The sequence below is a fragment of the Schistocerca serialis genome, chromosome 5 (assembly GCF_023864345.2).
Source record: "Schistocerca serialis cubense isolate TAMUIC-IGC-003099 chromosome 5, iqSchSeri2.2, whole genome shotgun sequence".
Classification (NCBI taxonomy): Eukaryota; Metazoa; Arthropoda; class Insecta; order Orthoptera; family Acrididae; genus Schistocerca; species Schistocerca serialis.
The window spans coordinates 832,522,562-832,542,499 of NC_064642.1; the positions used below are offsets into that span (position 1 = coordinate 832,522,562).

Consider the following 19,938-nt stretch of genomic DNA (forward strand, 5'->3'; position numbering starts at 1 on the left):
GGTCTGTAAGCTATGTAGCATGTCCGAGTGTGTGTTCTGTATCACTGTGATAAATATACTCTATCCCTAAACAAATTGTTCCGAAACAAATAAAGTACAATCCTTCCTCTCTCCACCAGCCCAGTACAGACTGAGTCCTTTTCCCACCAACCCCTAGGAAGAGGTGGTGGCCGGGTGACTTAGGTTAGTGGAGGTGAGCTTAGTTTGCCACAGTATTCTTAGGTTGGTAGAGAAACTCCAAGTGAGCTTTCTTTACCACCAAAATTCAAACTTGTCGCCAGTTCCTAGGAGAAGGTGGCAGTCGGGTGACTTACATTAGTGGAGGTAGTCCAAATGTCCTTTCTTTCACACCATTTTCTTAGCTTAGTAGAGATATGCGAATTAACCTTTCCCTACTGCCAAAATTCATACTTGGGGCAAGTTCCTAGGAAGAGTTACTTATCTTCTTGTGATTTTCTTACGTTAGTAGAGATAACCTCGGTGTGATACATTATCCTGTTGGAATTTGAACTTCTCGCAAATTTTCTGGAGGTGAGGGAGGGGGCGTGGCACTCCTGCCAAAAGCTGCCATCTTGGATGACGTCAAGGCCGCCATCTTGGATGACATCTTCCCCGCCATCTTGGATGACGGTACTTTTGGGTAGTATCCGCCTTGCCCAAATACTGATGACTACGGAAAAGCCCTTGGACATGCCCGCAAGCTCGATTCCAGTCCACCATCAGCACTGGAGAGTGAAGCTTTGATCATGCCAGCAACTGCTGCTAGCGATAAATCATCAAATGAACCTTGTCCGAAGAACCCACGACTGTAGCGAAATGGCATTTTGTCATTGTCCTAGCTGTTAAAAATACACGAGCACAAATTGTCAGTACTGTGTGTGTAGTGTTATGGATCTCTTGCGGATTGGAGAAACTATTTTGCACTTTTTAGCTCGTCATAAAAGCGTATTACACTAAAAAGGTACATAATTATTTCACTCTGCACTTGAGTTCCTCATAGCGACGAACCAATTTACAAATGTTGTCCTCCACCATTTGTCGTAACTAAAATGACGCACAGTGGAACTTGGAAATGGAAGCTGCAGGTGTACTAGTTGCCTAAATTTACGAAATTTCGCTCCTCAACAACGTTTGCTCTTATCCTGTATTTAATTATTTATGTATTTATTTCACCTGGAAAGGCTGTGTGTATTATTATTCTTATTGTTATTATGTGCTAGTCATGTACTGTGCGTACTGAAATGTAAACACATAGAGGATGCCGATTTAGATCTAAGAAATAGCCGGTTTGCCCTATTCTTGCTGGATGAAATAAATTCATAAGTAATGAAATATATAGCACTCCATTGTTATTATTATTATGATTATTATTATTATTGTATGAAATATATAGCATTTTATTATTATTATTATTTTCGATTATTCCCGTTTAAAGAGAGCGTTTGAACTTGAATTCCTTTATGATGATTGTTTATGTTTTTTCTGAGCCCAAATTTTCTTCATGTGTTCACTGTGTTGTTTCTTTCGCTCCGCTGTCCATTTGCATCCTGATCTCTTCTGTGCTGTGGTGTCAAATTTTTTTTTTATGATGTTCCTGAATTCAGTTCTATTTTCTGCATCGTTTACTGTTATGTGTGCTTGTCTGAGGTCCTCTTCAACTTCTTTTATCCATTTTGTTTTTCCCCTGCCTGAGTTGATCACTTTAAGAATTCGCTTTGAAATTCTGTTTTCATTCATCCTGTGGATAAGTCCGTAGAACTGCATTCTTCTTTTCCTTATTGTATCCGTAATCTTGTCTGTGTATTTATATAATTCTGATGTTGGTCTCTTCTTCCAGATTCCTTGCTCTTGTATCGGGTCAAAAATTTTCCTGAGAATTTTCATTCCTTGTTTCTCTATTTCTTTGATTTTAGTTTGCCCACCTATTTCTGTTGTTTCAGATTCATACAGTGCCTCCGGAAGTACGATATTGTTGTAGTGCCTCAATTTTGCGTTAATGGATATGGACTTTTTGTTATAATAGTTCCACGTGAGTTTATATGCTTTCTGTACTTTTTTTATTCTTTCCTCATTGGCCTTTAGGATGATCCCTGATGGCTGGATGATTTACCCCATGTACTTAAAATGTGGTAGTTGTACGATTTTCCCATGCGTCGTCACAATAGGCAATTTGTCTTGTGGTACTCTTTCTATGTACTGGGTTTTCTCATACGAGATTTGCAGGCCAGGTTTTGTGGATTTTCATGTGACTTCTCTAAGGCGTTAGTGGCTTCTTTTCTATTGTTATTACTATTATTATTTTTATTATTATTATAGCACTGAGCAAATGGTAAATCATAAAAATGTGTTATTAACGTTGTGTTAAGCAATTTTCTCATTAGTTTGAGTGTGACTAATGACATATGACAGTGACATATAGCGGCAGTACAGTAGGTCAGAAATCTGGAGAAGAGCTTGGAATAACAGAGTGAGCTGGGATGAAGTAAAGGAAATCAAATAGGAGTACAAAGGGACGAGGAGAGAAGTGTGACAGGAAGGCAGGTTGGGTGTTAGAGAGGAAAAGAGCTTGGATGTGCTTACACGGAAGGCACGTCGACACTCGCTCCAAGAGCACTGGTTCCACTACGTATAAGTAAATGTGTTTCACAAGGCTGACAATCACTCACTCACACTCTTTCCCAGGCTAGCCCTTTGCAGAAACTCTTCACCCTCTTCCCTCCCAGAGGGTTCGAAAAGATCTTCTGTAGCTCACTCCGCCACACCGGGAGCTGGCATCTCATAGCAGTCTTTGTATGCGGATAGTGCAAAAATGAGAGCAGTTAAGTTATTTTCTGAGATAAAATTGTTTGTAAAATTAATTTATCCTGTGTTCACTAAACAGAATACTTTGTATATAACGACAGCGGATTTGATCATTCTCACTTGCACTTCATCACTTTCCTCATTGTGTATGTACTGTGTCTCGAATACGCTGCTGTAGTAATAATATGCAGTGTTACCGAGTTTTCAATTGTGGCCGCGCGGGATTAGCCGAGCGGTCTAGGGGCTGCAGTCATGGACTGTGCGGCTGGTCCCGGCGGAGGTTCGAGTCCTCCCTCGGGCATGGGTGTGTGTGTGTGTTTGTCCTTAGGATAATTTAGGTTACGTAGCGTCTAAGCTTAGGGACTGATGACCTTAGCAGTTAAGTCCCATAAGATTTCACACACATTTGAACTTTTTTTTTTCAATTGTGGGAAAGAAAACATGACGAAAAATGTAATTTTGTCTTTGTTCACAGATTTCATCAGGCACTAGCTTCTGCAGGGTGAGTACGCACATTAATTTTCCTTAGCGCAATGGCGAATGCTTAGATTCGTAGTGAGGTTGTCATACATTGACATATATGTGTGTAAAAGATACAACTGACTACAGTACTTTGAAGTGGGTACGATAGCGGTTCACCTGACGGAGATTGTGGATGTGTTGAAAATACACTTCTCCAGTTTGGCTCCAGATAACATTCTGGAAGCCCCATAATGCTTCTCCAGGGCGGCTGCTGGCTGCGGCAGTCACGTGTGACACCCGCGTGGCGTGGCGGCATGCAAACGTGTCGTCGCCGCGACCGATGGCGGCGGCAAGTGCGACTAGCCTACACCTGTGTCACACCCAACTGCAAATCCTGGAGAGTCACCAGTGCCTGATTATCCCCAAACTCGGCGCTCACACTGAGTACCGTTGTATTTCGTACAACAGTAAATGTTACTGCGCAACTGTGAAATGTTGTGTGATATACGGTGTGTGATTATTTCTCACGGTGATAGTGTAGTCACGTTACCAATACTGGCCTATTTTTCCCGGCGTCGTTTTGATTATAAGTTGTCAATTGAGGAGTGCGTGCCTGTGAGCCACTTGGACTCTATCTGCACGATTACCTTGTCATAACGGTGCAAAGGAGAGTCTGCCTTTATGTTCTTGATAAGGCGATACTGTCGGATTCTAGAGATAGTGGAAGATGAAGAAAATGACTAGCAACCTGAAGATGTTTCGTGTGTGGAGGTACACCTTGTCGAGGCGTAAAAATTGTGTGAGAGGGAGTAATGAAACTCTCGAAATGAGTCCACTGTACACCTAATCTTCTGTCGTAAATAGTGACGTAGCTCAGGTTCGAGGGAAGTGCTAATATTTCTTATGTCGTCTGCAGACACAATTGCATGCTTACACAGTACACACCTGTGAGATAACGCAAATCCTGTTAGTATGAATTCGAGATAGCACCAGCGTCAATTATTCTAGATAAACGGGTGGCTTGGTATTGTAGGTGAGTGTGTGGTTCTCAGAGATTCATCACACGAGTAATACCTGTGGGGAACTGACACTGACCCGTCTTACGGATGTAGTTCATTATGTACCTCCGGCAGTTTGAAATAATGTGTGGTTCGTGCATTTTACTCGAGATCAGTCGGCCGATGTGTACCATGGGTAGGAAGTGAATGACTGTTTATCATAGGCTGCGTGTTCTCCAGAATATTCTGCATCTGATTTTTATTTATAATACAGTTCAAAAGAATTTCGTTATGCAACGGACTCTGCAAAACCAAGTACAAGCAATCCATCGAGACAGTTCGACGTAAATCTGTTGCCTCCGATGTACAGGGTGGGGAAGAGGCAGCTCACAATCACGGCACGGCAGGATAGGGGAAGCGAGCGAAATTTTCACGAACGACCGCAGGTCGGGAAAGCACCGCGGCCACAGACCGGCAGCCGCGGCCACAGACCGGTGTGTGACGAGGCTACGGGGGCGTGGCGTCTACCTGCGCCTGCTTGGCCCACGTTCACAGGAAATGCAGGGCTTCGACGGAAGTGGGAGCGCTTAGAAGAAATAGCGTTCTGGGCTGGAGTTGGGCGAGGCGCGAGCCACCTGTGTCTGGGTAGTTACAAGGCGGCGGGAAGAGTACCGGACGGTAACCTGGCGGGTGTGGGGCCGAGTCCCTGTGCGGAAGCTTCTCTGTTTCTTTTTATTTTTTTCATTCACTTACATTGCAAATAACCGAAATATTTCTATTTTGATGAAAGCCATTTAATAGAAAAGCGAAGGAAAAATTGCGACTGCAAATAAATTTCCAAGAAAGGCAGTCTTGGATCGAGGATTCAAAAAGTGGTGGACGAGTGAACGGGAAAATACAGGAATGTCCTCATCTGAGAAACTTATGACAATCTTATACCAGGTGAGGTGCTTAAGACACACCATCTCTGCCGGCCGGTGTGGCCGAGCGGTTGTAGGCGCTACAGTCTGGATCCGCGCGACCGCTACGGTCGCAGGTTCGAATCCTGCTTCGGGCATGGATGTGTGTGATGTCCTTAGCGTAGTTAGGTGTAAGTAGTTCTAAGTTCTAGGGGCCTTATGACCTCAGAAGTTGAATCCCATAGTGCTCAGAGCCATTTGAATCATTTGAACAGACCATCTCTATAACTCAGCCGCTTTTAGTGACAGAAGAAAATCTTACAAACAAAAGCTGTTTAGCTTGAAGGGGGACGTAGTGCATTTATGAACACTTTTTCGTAGGTGTAAGAGTAGAGGAGACATGATGGTCAACTTTGTTACTTTAATTAATAGACTGGCGTGTTATATTATTTACCTTTTAATAATATGCTTGAAAGTACATAGAGTGCATTAGGTTCTGTTAGGGATTGTTATGTATGGGAGTTCCCTAATTATTATCAGCGAAAAGAACGGTTTGCGTGTTTCCTTTTGTGTACAGGTTACATCGAATGTAAACAACACTCCACTCACTGCACGTTTCGGGTGTTTATCTGTCTCACGAAGAATATCAAATGTAAACAAAAAGCAGGAATCCTGTATTTATCTGTTGCTTGAAGACCATTAGTCTGTGGTTCATTGTCGTCGAGTAGACGACATTTTCATAAACTTGTAACATTTTCACAATGCTCTACACAAAAGCTGAGAAAGTTGCTCCGCTTTTTATTTACGACGAAAGTCGCCGAAATATGAGAGCAACTGTGTGACTGAAAGCTGACAAACGTCCTGATGGTGCAGCACCCTCGCGATCTAGCTTTGCAAACATAATACAGACATTTTACCAAAGAGGAAGTGTCGATAATAAAGCACGTAAACGGCTCAGATCAGCAACCGACTAGCGACATGCAGTTTACATCTCAGCAGCTGTAGCGCACAAGCCGGCCGGAGTGGCCGTGCGGTTCTAGGCGCTACAGTCTGGAGCCGAGGGACCGCTACGGTCGCAGGTTCGAATCCTGCCTCGGGCGTGGATGTGTGTGATGTCCTTAGGTTAGTTAGGTTTAAGTAGTTCTAAGTTCTAGGTGACTGATGGCCTCAGAAGTTAAGTCGCATAGCGCTCAGAGCCATTTTTTTGTAGCGCACAGGTCACATGTTAGTACAAGACAGCTCGACTGCAAGGGCCGAATGAGTCAACGAAGTGTTATGCTAATTCTGCGAACCAAAAAGATTCAGCATTACCACGAATCACTTCATCAGCAGCTCCACGGCATATCTTTCGCCGAAGGATACAATTCTCCTCCACGTTCTCGACCAAGTAACTCACAGTTGAAGCGTCATTTAGAAACCATTGGCACGTTAATTTTCGCAACACGCCTACTGGTCCTCTGAAAACGCACAGTGGCTGAGGGAAAGTCGACAAGCAAAGAGCTGACTCACTCAACGTACGGTGCAGCCTTCCAAATAACCCAATAGTCGACGTGCAGCATTGAAGTGATTTCCGTCAAATGCACTCCGATAGTGCAGGACTGCAATGTGTGCTTTTGTCATGACACAAATCAAGAAGATTCGAGACTGCTCTTATCGAAAGGGGAAAAGAAATCGTTCCCTGAGAAGACTGAATCGAAATACATTCTGTTGTACCTCACAAACTATCGTCGCTAGTACTTGGCGATATCCTGAATTGTGCATAGTTTGCTTCCAAACTGTGCGATAATTGAGAGACTGTTACGAATGTAAAACAAGAAATCTTTTCTATATACAGTTTAAAACAGCCGTGTAATTGTTAAAAAGCGGCGTTCATAATGTGTACGAGGTACCGACAATATTACTGCTTCCACTGTTTTTGCGATGACTTTCACTCCAGCAGTGTTAATAATCAATTACAAAATAATGAAGGTATGTGAATTTAAAATACGAAGCTTTCATTTGCAACCCCCAATTTTCCTTTGCCTTTCTTTAACACGCCTTTTCGGAAAATATTAATAAATACAAAATATTGATATTTATTTTCGTATGTTTGTGGGTTTACGCAAAGTAACAACTGAAAATAAAGAGAAAGAAACACAGAAAGTTTCCGCCTAGGGGCGTGCCTGCCTGCCTGCCTGCCTGCCTCCCTGCCTGCCTGCCTGCCCCTACCGCCGCTGTCTCTCACACAACGCAGGCGGCGCGGCGTGGGCCACTGCCGGCGAACGCCGAGCGTGCCGTCTTTGTCCAGACGCGTGGCAGATTAGGCTCTCAGTGCTGTCACTCTCGTTCCTGTCCGAGCCCTGCACGTGCCGTTAATCTGGATGTGGCGAAGAGCAGTCCGTGTGCCGTTCCAAGATGTTTGCTGCGGCAGCCGCTGCGTTAGGCTCTGGTCATTGTTCTCCACTGCAAACAAACGAGTTAGCCGCAGCCCGCACTGCTTCCGGGAATTTGATTCAGATGTACGCAGCTTTCTGCAACCAGTATCAGAGCAACGTGTACAAGAGATGCAAGATTTCAAAGTATAAGATTGTAATGGCTCTCCTCGACTGACGACAACGTGTGCCAGTTATTAGGCATCGTGCAGGAATACGTGAAGGCGGCACGAGCTGCAGCGCGCATGTCTTTAGCCCTTACGAGATTACCCGAGGCGAGGAAATTTTTTTTTTTTTTTTGGCTGAGTATTCAATATTTCGTACTTCGTCCTCTTTACTAAGGAAATAGTATTTAACGTCCACAGTCGTTACCAATTCGCATACGAGAATCCCCATTGCCTCCGAGAACGTGAAGGAAACAATAGGTGTGCGTAGCAATGGTTGTCGGTGGCAACGTGATTTTAAGGACATAATTATTTACAGACAGCTGAAAAAGACTACCTTCGTTTGGTCCTTTTTGCCATTTGTTTTAAAAATGTGTAGTTAATCATTTCATTCAAGGCGTATTGTTGTAAACTACATTTGCTGTTTCGCTTTTACGTGCAAAGACAAATAAGTTTTGTGGTTTTCCAACACGCTATGTATATTCCTTCGTCCAAGAAACACGGTCCTCTTAAATTTACCCTGCACTATTAGAACGCCGCAGTGTCTCTTTTCGTCATCAGCCTTCCGGCCGCCACGAATTCCTCTCCTGTGCCGAACTCCTCATCTCAGAGTAGCCCCTGCAACCTGCGTCCTCAATTATTTGCTGAAAGTAATACAGTTCCCGTCTTCCCCTACAGTTTTTGTCCTCTACAGCTACCTGAGCCGTGCGCGGCTCGCGTTTATGCCATTTATTGTCTGTGATCTTCTATCACGGTACTGCCGCCTCGTTTCCTTATTCCTTTTACTGGCTTCACTAACTTCCTGCCTTACTTGTCCGTGAGCGGGAGCAGCAGCGCGTATCGATAAGTGCACTGTCCTACCATCTCTGGAGCGACCGACAGTATTTCCAGGTCGTCATGTGTCTGTCAGTCAGCTGGAGCCGGACCAGCAGTGCAGTCGGGACGCAGCAGCAGTGAAGTCGGGGACGGAGCGCCGGTGAGGCGTCGGCAGCCAGTGCTCACCGACCGCTGGCGACACACATGTACTGTCCGACGGAAGGGGGCGAGGCCCGTGGCTCACCGATCCCGGACACGAAACTTAAGTCTTTACTTAATCTGCCAGCCAGCCGCAACTGTTCGCATTGTCTCGTTTCAATTTCCTTGTGGGCTCTTGGGACATCCTGTGCCTCGGTCCGTTGACTGTCTGACGGTTGGGTTGCCGTCGGACCGACAATGATTGGGCCGACTGCCTGTCTCACCTAAGTGAGCGTTAGTGTTTGAGTTACAGGCCGACCCTCGGAACATCTGAGCGCCCTCGGGTGTACTGACGTTTTTTTTTTTTTTTTGTTCTTGTTGTTTGTACTTGTATGGCTTCCAGCCGTTTTTTTTTTTTTTTTTAAAGTAAGGTTGTTTCCCTTTAAGGCGTAAGATTCTTTAGGCTTTCAGCCTAATTTAAAGAACTTTGGCTTTTCAAATGTTTTAATGTTGTCGAATTTTAAGTGTTGGGCCTTCCGTCGATTTTGAGTGTGAGTTGTTTTGCACTTAAGGCCTGCAGTCTAATTTAAAGAACTGTTTCACATAAAGCTTTTGGTATTAACAAAATTAATGTTATGGAGTTTTAAGTGTTAGGCCTTCAGCTGATTTGAATTTAACTTGTTTGCTATTGAAGTGTCTGGTTCTTTGGGCCTTCAGCCTAACTAAGAACTGTTGTAAGATAAGGCTTGCCTTTTAAATTTCTGATTATGGTTGCGTTTTAAGTTACTGGCACTCAGCCGTTTTTAAATTAAAGTGGTTTTCAGGTGATTAATTCCCAAATTTTAAGCTGTGTATTAAAAAAAAATTTTTTTTGAGGCTCTTGTAATGTTTGATCAAATAATAAAGTTGTATGTTCGGGTGTAACTGACAGCCCTCATTTTTGTCCTTTTCCACAATTTAAACTACCTGTTCTGTCCTACGAGTTTAGCTGGGCATCTCACTACCTCTTGTACTACCGAAGTGACTCCCTGATATCTTAACAGATGTCCTATCATCCTGTCCCTTCTCCTTGTCAATGTTTTCCACATATTCCTTTCCTCTCCGGTTCTGTGCAGAACCTCCTCATTTCTTACCTTATCAGTCCACCTAATTTTCGACATTCGTCTATAGCACCTCGTCTCAAATGCTTCTATTCTCCTCTGTTCCGGTTTTACCATAATCCATCTTTCACTACCATACAATGCTGTGTTCCAGACGTACGTTCTCAGAAATTTCTCCCTCAAATTAAGGCCTATTTTTGATACTAGTAGACTTCTCTTTGCCAGGAATGCGCTTTTTGCCAGTGCTAGTCTGCTTTTGATGTCCTCCTTGGTCCGTCTGTCACTGGTTATTTTGCTGCGTAGGTAGCAGAATACCTGAACTTCATGTACTTCGTGACCATCAATTCTGTTGTTAAGTTTCTCGCTGTTCTCATTTCTACCACTTCACATTACTTTCGTCTTTCTTCGATTTACTCTGTCCATATTTTGTACTTATTACACTGTTCATTCCATTCAGTAGGTGGTGAAGGTCTTCTTCATTTTCACTCAGTACAGCTACGTAATCAGCGAATCGTATCATTGATATCCTTTCACCTTCAATTTTAATTACACTCATGACTCTTTTTTTAATTTCCAATATTGCTTCTTCGATGTGCAGATTGAACAGTAGGGACGAAATACTACATCCCTGTCTTACACCCTTTTTAATCCGAGCGCTTCCCTCTTGAGTCTTATACATATTGGATATTACCTTTCTCACGCCAGCCGGAGTGGGCGAGCGGTTCTAGGCGCTTCAGTCTGGAACCACGCGACCGCTACGGTCGCAGGTTCGAATTCTTCCTCGGGCATGGATGTGTGTGACGTCCTTAGGTTAGTTAGGTGTAAATAGTTCTAAGTTCTAGGAGACTGATGACCTCAGATATTAAGTCCCATAGTGCTCAGAGCCATTTGAACCATTTGAGAATTTCGAACATCTTGCGCCATTTTACATTGTCGAACGGTTCTTGCAGGTCGACAAATCCTATGAACATGTTTTGATTTTTCATTAATCTTGCTTCCATTATCAACCGCAAAGTCATAAATGCCTCTCTGTTGCCTTTACCTTTCGGAAAGCCAAACCGATCGTCATCTAACTCATCCTTAGTTTTCTTTTCCATTCTTCTGTATATTCTTCTTGTCAGCAACTTGGATGCATGAGCTGTTAAGCTGACTGTGCATTAAATCTCGCTCTTGTCGGCTCTAGCAGTCTTCAGAATTGTATGGATGATATTTTTCCGAAAATTAAATGTTATGTCACCAGACTCACCTTCTACACACCGTCATGAATAGTCGCTTTGTTGCCACTTCTCCTAAAGAATTTAGAAATTCTGATGGAGTGTTGTCTGTCCCTTCTGTCTTAAATTCTGAATCCCCTGTCTCTTCTACTCCTGTTTCTTATTCCATCACGTCAGACAAATCTTCCCCTCATAGAGCCCTTCAATGTGCTCTTTCTAGCTGTCCGCCCTCTCCTCTGCATTTAACAGTGGAATTCCCGTTGCATTCTTAATGTTAGCATTCTTGCTTTTAATGTCGCCGAATGTTGTTGTGGCTTTCCTTTATGATGAGTCAGTCCTTCCGACAATCATTTCTCTTTCGATGTTCTCACATTTTTCATACAGCCATTTTGTCTTAGCTTCCCTGCTTTTCGTATTTATTTCGTTTCTCGGCGACTTTGTATTCCCCTATTTATTTCATTCCTCAGCGACTTGTATTTGTGTATTCCTGAATTTCCCTTACTACTTTTGTACTCCCTTCTTTCACCGATCAACTGGAGTATGTTTTCTGTTACCAATGGTTCCTTCGCAGTTACTTTCTTTGTACGTATGCTTTCCTTTCCAGCTATTGTGATTGCCGTTTTTAGGGATGTCCGTTCCTTTTCAACTGTACCACCTACTGAGCTGTTCCATGCTGCTGCATCTGTAGCCTTAGAGAACCTGAAACAAATCTGGTCATACCTTAGTACTTCCGTATCCCACTTCTTTGCGTATTTATTCTTCCTGACTAATTTCTTAAACTTCAGCCTACTCTTCATCACTACTCCATTGTTATCTGAGTCTATAACTGGTCCTGATTAAACCTTTTACTGACTGGTTTGATGCGGCCCGTCACCAATTCATTTCCTGTGCTAACCTCTTCATCTCAGAGTAGCACTTGCAACCTACGTCCTCAATTATTTGCTTGACGTATTCCGATCTCTGTCTTCCTCTACAGTTTTTGCCCTCTACAGCTCCCTCTAGTACCATAGAAGTCATTCCCTCATGTCTTAGCAGATGTCCTATCATCCTGTCCCTTCTCCTTATCAGTGTTTTCCACATTTACCTTTCCTCTCCGATTCTGCATACAACCTCCTCATTCCTTACCTTATCAGTCCACCTAATTTTCAACATTCGTCTATAGCACCACATCTCAAATGCTTCGATTCTCTTCTGTTCCGGTTTTTCCACAGTCCATGTTTCACTACCATACAATGCTGTACTCCAGACGTACATCCTCAGAAATTTCTTCCTCAAATTAAGGCCGGTATTTGATATTAGTAGACTTCTCTTGGCCAGAAATGCTTTTTTGCCATAGCGAGTCTACTTTTGATGTCCTCCTTGCTCCGTCCGTCATTGGTTATTTTACTGCCTAGGTAGCAGAATTCCTTAACTTCATTGACTTCGTGACCATCAATCCTGAAGTTAAGTTTCTCGCTGTTCTCATTTCTACTACTTCTCATTACCTTCGTCTTTCTCCGATTTACTCTCAAACCATACTGTGTACTCATTAGACTGTTCATTCCGTTCAGCAGATCATTTAATTCTTCTTCACTTTCACTCAGGATAGCAATGTCATCAGCGAATCGTATCATTGATATCCTTTCACCTTGTATTTTAATTCCACTCCTGAACCTTTCTTTTATTTCCATCATTGCTTTCTCGATGTACAGATTGAAGAGTAGGGGCGAAAGGCTACAGCCTTGTCTTACACCCTTCTTAATACGAGCACTTCGTTCTTGATCGTCCACTCTTATTCTTCCCTCTTGGTTGTTGTACATATTGTATATGACCCGTCTCTTACTATAGCTTACCCCTACTTTTTTCAGACTCTCGAACAGCTTGCACCATTTTATATTGTCGAACGCTTTTTCCAGGTCGACAAATCCTATGAAAGTGTCTTGATTTTTCTTTAGCCTTGTTTCCATTATTAGCCGTAACGTCAGAATTGCCTCTCTCGTCCCTTTACTTTTCCTAAAGCCAAACTGATCGTCACCTAGTGCATTCTCAATTTTCTTTTCCATCTTCTGTATAACATTCTTGTAAGCAGCTTCGATGCATGACCTGTTAAGCTGATTGTGCGATAATTCTCGCACTTGTCAGCTCTTGCCGTCTTCGGAATTGTGTGGATGACGCTTTTCCGAAAGTCAGATGGTATGTCGCCAGACTCATATATTCTACACACCAACGTGAATAGTCGTTTTGTTGCCACTTCCCCCAATGATTTTAGAATTTCTGATGGAATGTTATCTATCCCTTCTGCGTTATTTGACCGTAAGTCCTCCAAAGCTCTTTTAAATTCCGATTCTAATACTGGATCCCCTATCTCTTCTAAATCGACTCCTGTTTCTTCTTCTATCACATCAGACAAATCGTCACCCTCATAGAGGCTTTCAATGTTTTCTTTCCACCTATTTGCTGTCTCCTCTGAATTTAACAGTGGAATTCCCGTTGCACTCTTAATGTTACCACCGTTGCTTTTAATGTCACCAAAGGTTGTTTTGACTTTCCTGTATGCTGAGTCTGTCCTTCCGACACTCATATCATTTTCGATGTCTTCACATTTTTTCTGCAGCCATTTCGTCTTAGCTACCGTGCACTTCCTATTTATTTCATTCCTCAGCGACTTGTATTTCTGTATTCCTGATTTTCCCGGAACATGTTTGTACTTCCTCCTTTCATCAATCAACTGAAGTATTTCTTCTGTTACCCATGGTTTCTTCGCAGCTACCTTCTTTGTACCTGTGTTTTCCTTCCCAACTTCTGTGATGGCCCTTTTTAGAGATGTCCATTCCTCTTCAACTGTACTGCCTACTGCGCTATTCCTTATTGCTGTATCTATAGCGTTAGAGAGCTTCAAACGTATTTCGTCATTCCTTAGTACTTCCGTATCCCACTTCTTTGGGTATTGATTCTTCCTGACTAATGTCTTGAACTTCAGCCTACTCTTCATCACTACTATATTGTGATCTGAGTCTATATCTGCTCCTGGGTACGCCTTACAATCCAGTATCTGATTTCGGAATCTCTGTCTGACCATGATGTAATCTAATTGAAATCTTCCCGTATCTCCCGGCCTTTTCCAAGTATACCTCCGACTCTTGTGATTCTTGAACAGGGTATTCGCTATTACTAGCCGAAACTTGTTACAGAACTCAATTAGTCTTTCTCCTCTTTCATTCCTTGTCCCAAGCCCATATTCTCCTGTAACCTTTTCTTCTACTCCTTCCCCTACAACTGCATTCCAGTCGCCCATGACTATTAGATTTTCGGCCCCCTTTACATACTGCATTACTCTTTCAATATTCTCATACACTTTCTCCATCTGTTCATCTTCAGCTTGCGACGTCGGCATGTATACCTGAACTATCGTTGTCGGTGTTGGTCTGCTGTCGATTCTGATTAGAACAACGCGGTCACTGAACTGTTCACAGTAACACACCCTCTGCCCTACCTTCCTATTCATAACGAATCCTACACCTGTTATACCATTTTCTGCAGCTGTTGATATTACCCGATACTCATCTGACCAGAAATCCTTGTCTTACTTCCACTTCACTTCACTGACCCCTACTATATCTAGATTGAGGCTTTGCATTTCCCTTTTCAGATTTTCTAGTTTCCCTACCACGTTCAAGCTTCTGACATTCCACGCCCCGACTCGTAGAACGTTATCCTTTCGTTGATTATTCAATCTTTTTCTCATGGTAACTTCCCCCTTGGCAGTTCCCTCCCGGAGATCCGAATGGGGGACTATTCCGGAATCTTTTGCCAATGGAGAGATCATCATGACACTTCTTCAATTACAGGCCACATGTCCTGTGGATACACGTTACGTGTCTTTAATGCAGTGGTTTCCATTGCCTTCTGCATCCTCATGTCGTTGATCATTGCTGATTCTTCCGCCTTGAGGGGCAATTTCCCACCCCTAGGACAAGAGAGTGCCCTGAACCTCTATCCGCTCCTCCGCCCTCTTTGACAAGGCCGTAGGCAGAATGAGGCTTACACCTTACGATCCAGAATCTAATTTTGGAATCTCTGTCTCACCGCGATGTAATCTAACTGAAATCTTCCTGCATCATTCGGTCTTTTCGAAGTATATCTCCTCCATTAGTGATTATTGAACAGCTGAAATTTATTACAGAACTCAGTTAGCCTTTCTCCTCTCTCATTCCTTTCCCAAAGCCCATATTCTTCTGTCACCTTTTCTTCTACCCCTTCCCCTACATCAGCATTCCAATCCCCCGTGACTATAAGATTTCACATTATAGCCGTTCTGTACACTAATTTTGCATAAAATTAGAGCCCGTTAAATTAGAGTGGTTAATTAGTTGAGACGAGTAAGATCCACCGTAGGGACACTGATTTGCCTTTCCCTAATGTGGTTAATATTTCCACTTCTATGATGTTGGTTGCAAGATTTTGCGATGGCGTACCAGGAACTTTGAGCGAATTAAGAATTTTCGTTCTAACTATGAGTTTATTTACTTTTCTTCACGTGGTGTTATATTCTGTATTGGATGGTTTGTTTGTTCACCTATGTCACTTTTTGTTCCTAAAAGTTTTCGCTCACACAACCATTTTTTGTTTATGTACTTTCGCTGTACAAGCAGATACACTTTTCGATGAGTTGTTACTCCGTCATTACTACGGTGTTATCGGAATGCGGGTCATTGCGATGTATTCCGTTTTCGCGTTTTACGCTGAGGCATTCTAAAATATTCTGTACATTCAAAACATTCTTCAATGTTAGAGAATATGTGTAAAGGTTCAAGAACATTATCTTTAATCTTGACTCTTTTGCCAAGAAAAATATATTGACTCGAGAGAGTCAAAAATGTCATGGTGACCACCACGATGTGGTGATGACCGCGTGAAGCGCGCGTATCTCTACAACCGCTGTACCTCTCCCTATAGTGCACAACGGATGAACCGAAGGTAGCAGCGAACGTAAAACCAGTCATTGTCGGCGTGTAACTTTGACGTTATCGTCGACATGACTCACAAACGTTATAACATTTTATTTTTGAAAGGGAAATTGTCGATACTGTCGCACAACACTTCTCGACACATAGCAGCGAACGTAAAACCAGTCATTGTCGGCGTGTAACTTTGACGTTATCGTCGACATGACTCACAAACGTTATAACATTTTATTTTTGAAAGGGAAATTGTCGATACTGTCGCACAACACTTCTCGACACATACGCCGACGGATGTTGCTCCAGCAGCACAGGTCGGTGCTCGCTCTCACCCTCCTTGAGAAGTGCAGCGGCGTCTGTCTCGGAGGCGGTGGTCCCGGTGTGGCTTCCCAGGTCGCTCTGCAGACACCGGCCGACACGCGAGAATTCTGTAAGCCGCGACAGCCATTCGTGACACGACAGAAATTTTTGAAAGGGTACACCAGTCAATTACATAGACGTGAGGCGCCCTACTAAACCCACAGGACAGGACAGGTAGTTTAAATTGTGAAAAGGGGCCAAAATAAGCGGCTGTCAGTTACACTCGAACATACAACTTTATTTATTTGACCAAACATTACAAGAATCAAGAAAATTAAAAAAAAACACAGCATTAACTTTGGAATTTAATAACCGCTGAATACGCCATACAATCTCATGCCCTAAAGGCCAATAACTTAAAACTTAAACCAAAATCAGAAATTGAAAAGGCCTTATCTTAAATTAGTTCTTTCAATTAGCCTGAAGGCCCAAACAATCTCACACCGTAAGAGCAAAACAACTTTAATTTTTAAAAAATCGGCTGAAAGCACATCTCTTAAGACTCAAATCCAAATTATATTTTTAAAAGGGCAAAAGGCCTTATCTTAAAACAGTTCTTTAGTTAGGCTGAAGGCCCAAACAATCTAACGCCTTAAGGGCAAAGCAACCTTCATTTAAAAATCCGCTAGAAGCCATACAAATACAAACAACTAATACAAATAAGACAAGGCAGTACACCCAACGGCGCTCAGACGGATCGGCCTGGATTTCAAACACTAACGCAAGTTTAGGTGAGACAAGCAGTCGGCTAAACCATCCTCGATCCGACGACAACCCAACCGACAGACAGTAAACGGACCCACCGACAAGATAACACCCACTCCACCCGACCAGCACTCAACAGGGAGTTCAATGGAACAACGTAGAAGGTATTGACGCTCACAACCAATTATACATTGAGCTCTCAAACTACACACCGTGCTGGACAGCAATAACACGGTGAGGAAACTACATTGCCTGATATTTACGTCAACGGCCAGGGCAGGTAACCAGAACGTTAACGGCCACAAGGCAGAAGATTCCGCTGGTGCACTTCAATTCAAAATAACCAGGTACGGTTAAACTCCAGCGGAGGGCGGCTAAAATCTGTCAATTTGAAAACACACGTTGTTGTTCGCGGGAATGTCCCAACAGCCGACAACGAAATCCAAACGACAAAATGTCAACAGTCGTGACTTGCTGGTAGATTAAATGAAAACTGAACTTTCGTGTCCAGGATCGGTGAGCCACGGACCTCGCAGCAATGGGAACAGCGCCACACCCTCCCTCCGACTGTGCACAGACGCCGCCAGCGGCTCCGGCCAAACCACGCGCCGCGGAGACTTCCTCGCTGCTCCACGCCAACAGACCAACTGGTCGCACACCGCACAGCCTGAAACTATAAGCGCCAGGCCACAGATAGTACAAGGGGCGAGTATCGATACACACCGCTGCTGCCACTCACGGAGAGAGAGGATAATAGCATAATAGCGATAACCGCGGGAGACTAATCGCAGAATAGCAACCAGGGTTTAATCCAACGCATAACATGAGCCAGCCACGGCTCAAGACGATATTGGTTTTTTAGCGGTGTTCAAAGTAGAATTTCGAGCATTTGCTGTAAAAAAGTGATTTCAAAACAAGAGTGTTTAATATTGAATTTCTGATTTCTTTTTCCCCATTATCTTATATGAAATTTACTAATCTACTGTACTTTTTACTATATTTCATTCATGCTCTCTGTACGTTAGTAAAATTAGAGCGTGAGGTCATTACATTCATTATTAACCCATTGACTTACTAATATTTTTCCCCATAGGCGACCGTATATGTAGTATTTAAATTAACGTAAATCAGCATATTTTGTCTTACGTAGTTTTCTGATATGAATTCTCTATAAATCTCACCTTACTATTTACTGAAGAGATAAGCAGTGAAGATAGTGCTGTTTTAGAAGTTTTCGTTGACGTGGTACACCCGAAAAAATGCGGGCATGTGCAACAATTTCTGAATTTCTGGAGAGTGTTTTCTTGATGGGTTTGACGGGGGGGGGGGGGGGGGATAAATCTAAAAACCTGAAAATGATTGCTTATAACTAAAAAAAGTATCGAAAAATATGTACCACTAATTACATCGATTTCTGAGTTTTTGTGTAGTATATATCACGCCATCTATTAACAAAGAAGAAGAAACACTGTGAAGAAGTCGTCTCACAGGCCGCAATATAATAACGTACTTGAAACCTGCTACCGGCTGTATAAGCCAGTGGGTTAATAAGACTGCATCTTGCAACATCACCAATCGAATTTCTTACTGCTATGCTGTTTCTTCGTGCAACTTGCTATATGAACAAATAATGGCATTACAGAACTTTCAGCTTAGTCTGTTTCGTGAGTTACGAAGTAACAGAACCCAGTACGTTGCCCTAAATGGCAAGTGTTCATCAGAGACAACGGTACCGTAAGGAGTCCCCCCGCGAGATATGGCAGAACGGTTCTTATACTCTACAGTCATCGAGGTGGCTGTGTTGGCTGGTGGAACAGAGTGGCTGCAGGTCGGACTGCCGGCAGTGCAGCACCTGCGTGGCCAGCTGCGAGGCCGCGGCTGGAGGCGTGGCAGACGTCCCACGTGTCGTCAGTCAAACAACATTCATAAACCACAAATTTATTACTCAGTGCTGACCAAATGCGCGTAGCGTACACTGGTCAGTCAGAACGTTATGATCACCTGCCTTGTAGCCACTATACAAGGTGGTCCATTGATAGTGACCGGGCCAAATATCTCACGAAATAAGCGTCAAAAGAAAAAACTACATAGAAAGAAACTTGTCTAGCTTGAAGGGGGAAACCAGATAGCGCTATGGTTGGTCCGCTAGACGGCGCTGCCATAGGTCAAACGGATATCAACTGGTTTTTTTTTTTTTTTAAATAGGAACCCCCATTTTTTTCTTACCAATTCGTGTAGTACGTAAAGAAATATGAATGTTTTGGTTGAACCACTTTTTTCGCTTTGTGATAGATGGCGATGTAATAGTCACAAACGTATAAGTACGTAGCATGACGTAACATTCCGCCAGTGCGGACGGTATTTGCTTCGTGGTACATTACCCTTATTAAAATTGACCGTTTACCAGTTGCGGAAGAGGCCGATATCGTTTTGATGTATGGCTATTGTGATCAAAATCCCCAACGGGCGTGTCCTATGCATGCTGCTCGGCATCCTGGACGACATCATCCAAGTGTCCGGACCGTTCGCCCGATAGTTACGTTATTTAAGGAAACAAGAAGTGTTCAGCCACATGTGAAACGTCAAGCACGACCTGGAACAAATGATGATGCCCAAGTAGGTGTTTTAGCTGCTGTCGTGGATAATCCGCACATCAGTAGCAGACAAATTGCGCGAGATTCGGGAATCTCAAAAACGTCGGTGTTGAAAATGCTACATCAACTTCGATTGCACCCGTGCCATATTTTTCTGCACCAGGAATTGCTCGGTGACGACTTTGAACGTCGTGTACAGTTCTGCCACTCGGCACAAGAGAAATTACGGGACGATGACAGATTTTTTTGCACCGTTCTATTTAGCGACGAAGCGTCATTCACTAACAGCGGTAACGTAAACCGGCATAATATGCACTATTGGGCAACGGAAAATG

At 43.2% G+C, this 19,938-nt stretch overlaps 1 protein-coding gene across 5 annotated transcripts in view; it reads left to right on the forward strand.

Moving 5' to 3' along the window:
• LOC126481546 (neurexin-1) overlaps positions 1-19,938 on the forward strand; it is a 2,075,559-nt gene that overhangs the window by 1,167,848 nt on the left and 887,773 nt on the right. For all 5 annotated transcript variants that reach the window (XM_050105375.1, XM_050105377.1, XM_050105378.1 and 2 more), the window contains one exon: positions 3,278-3,304. In XM_050105375.1, the coding sequence (XP_049961332.1) occupies positions 3,278-3,304 (27 nt within the window). The remainder of the gene's footprint in view (positions 1-3,277; positions 3,305-19,938) is intronic.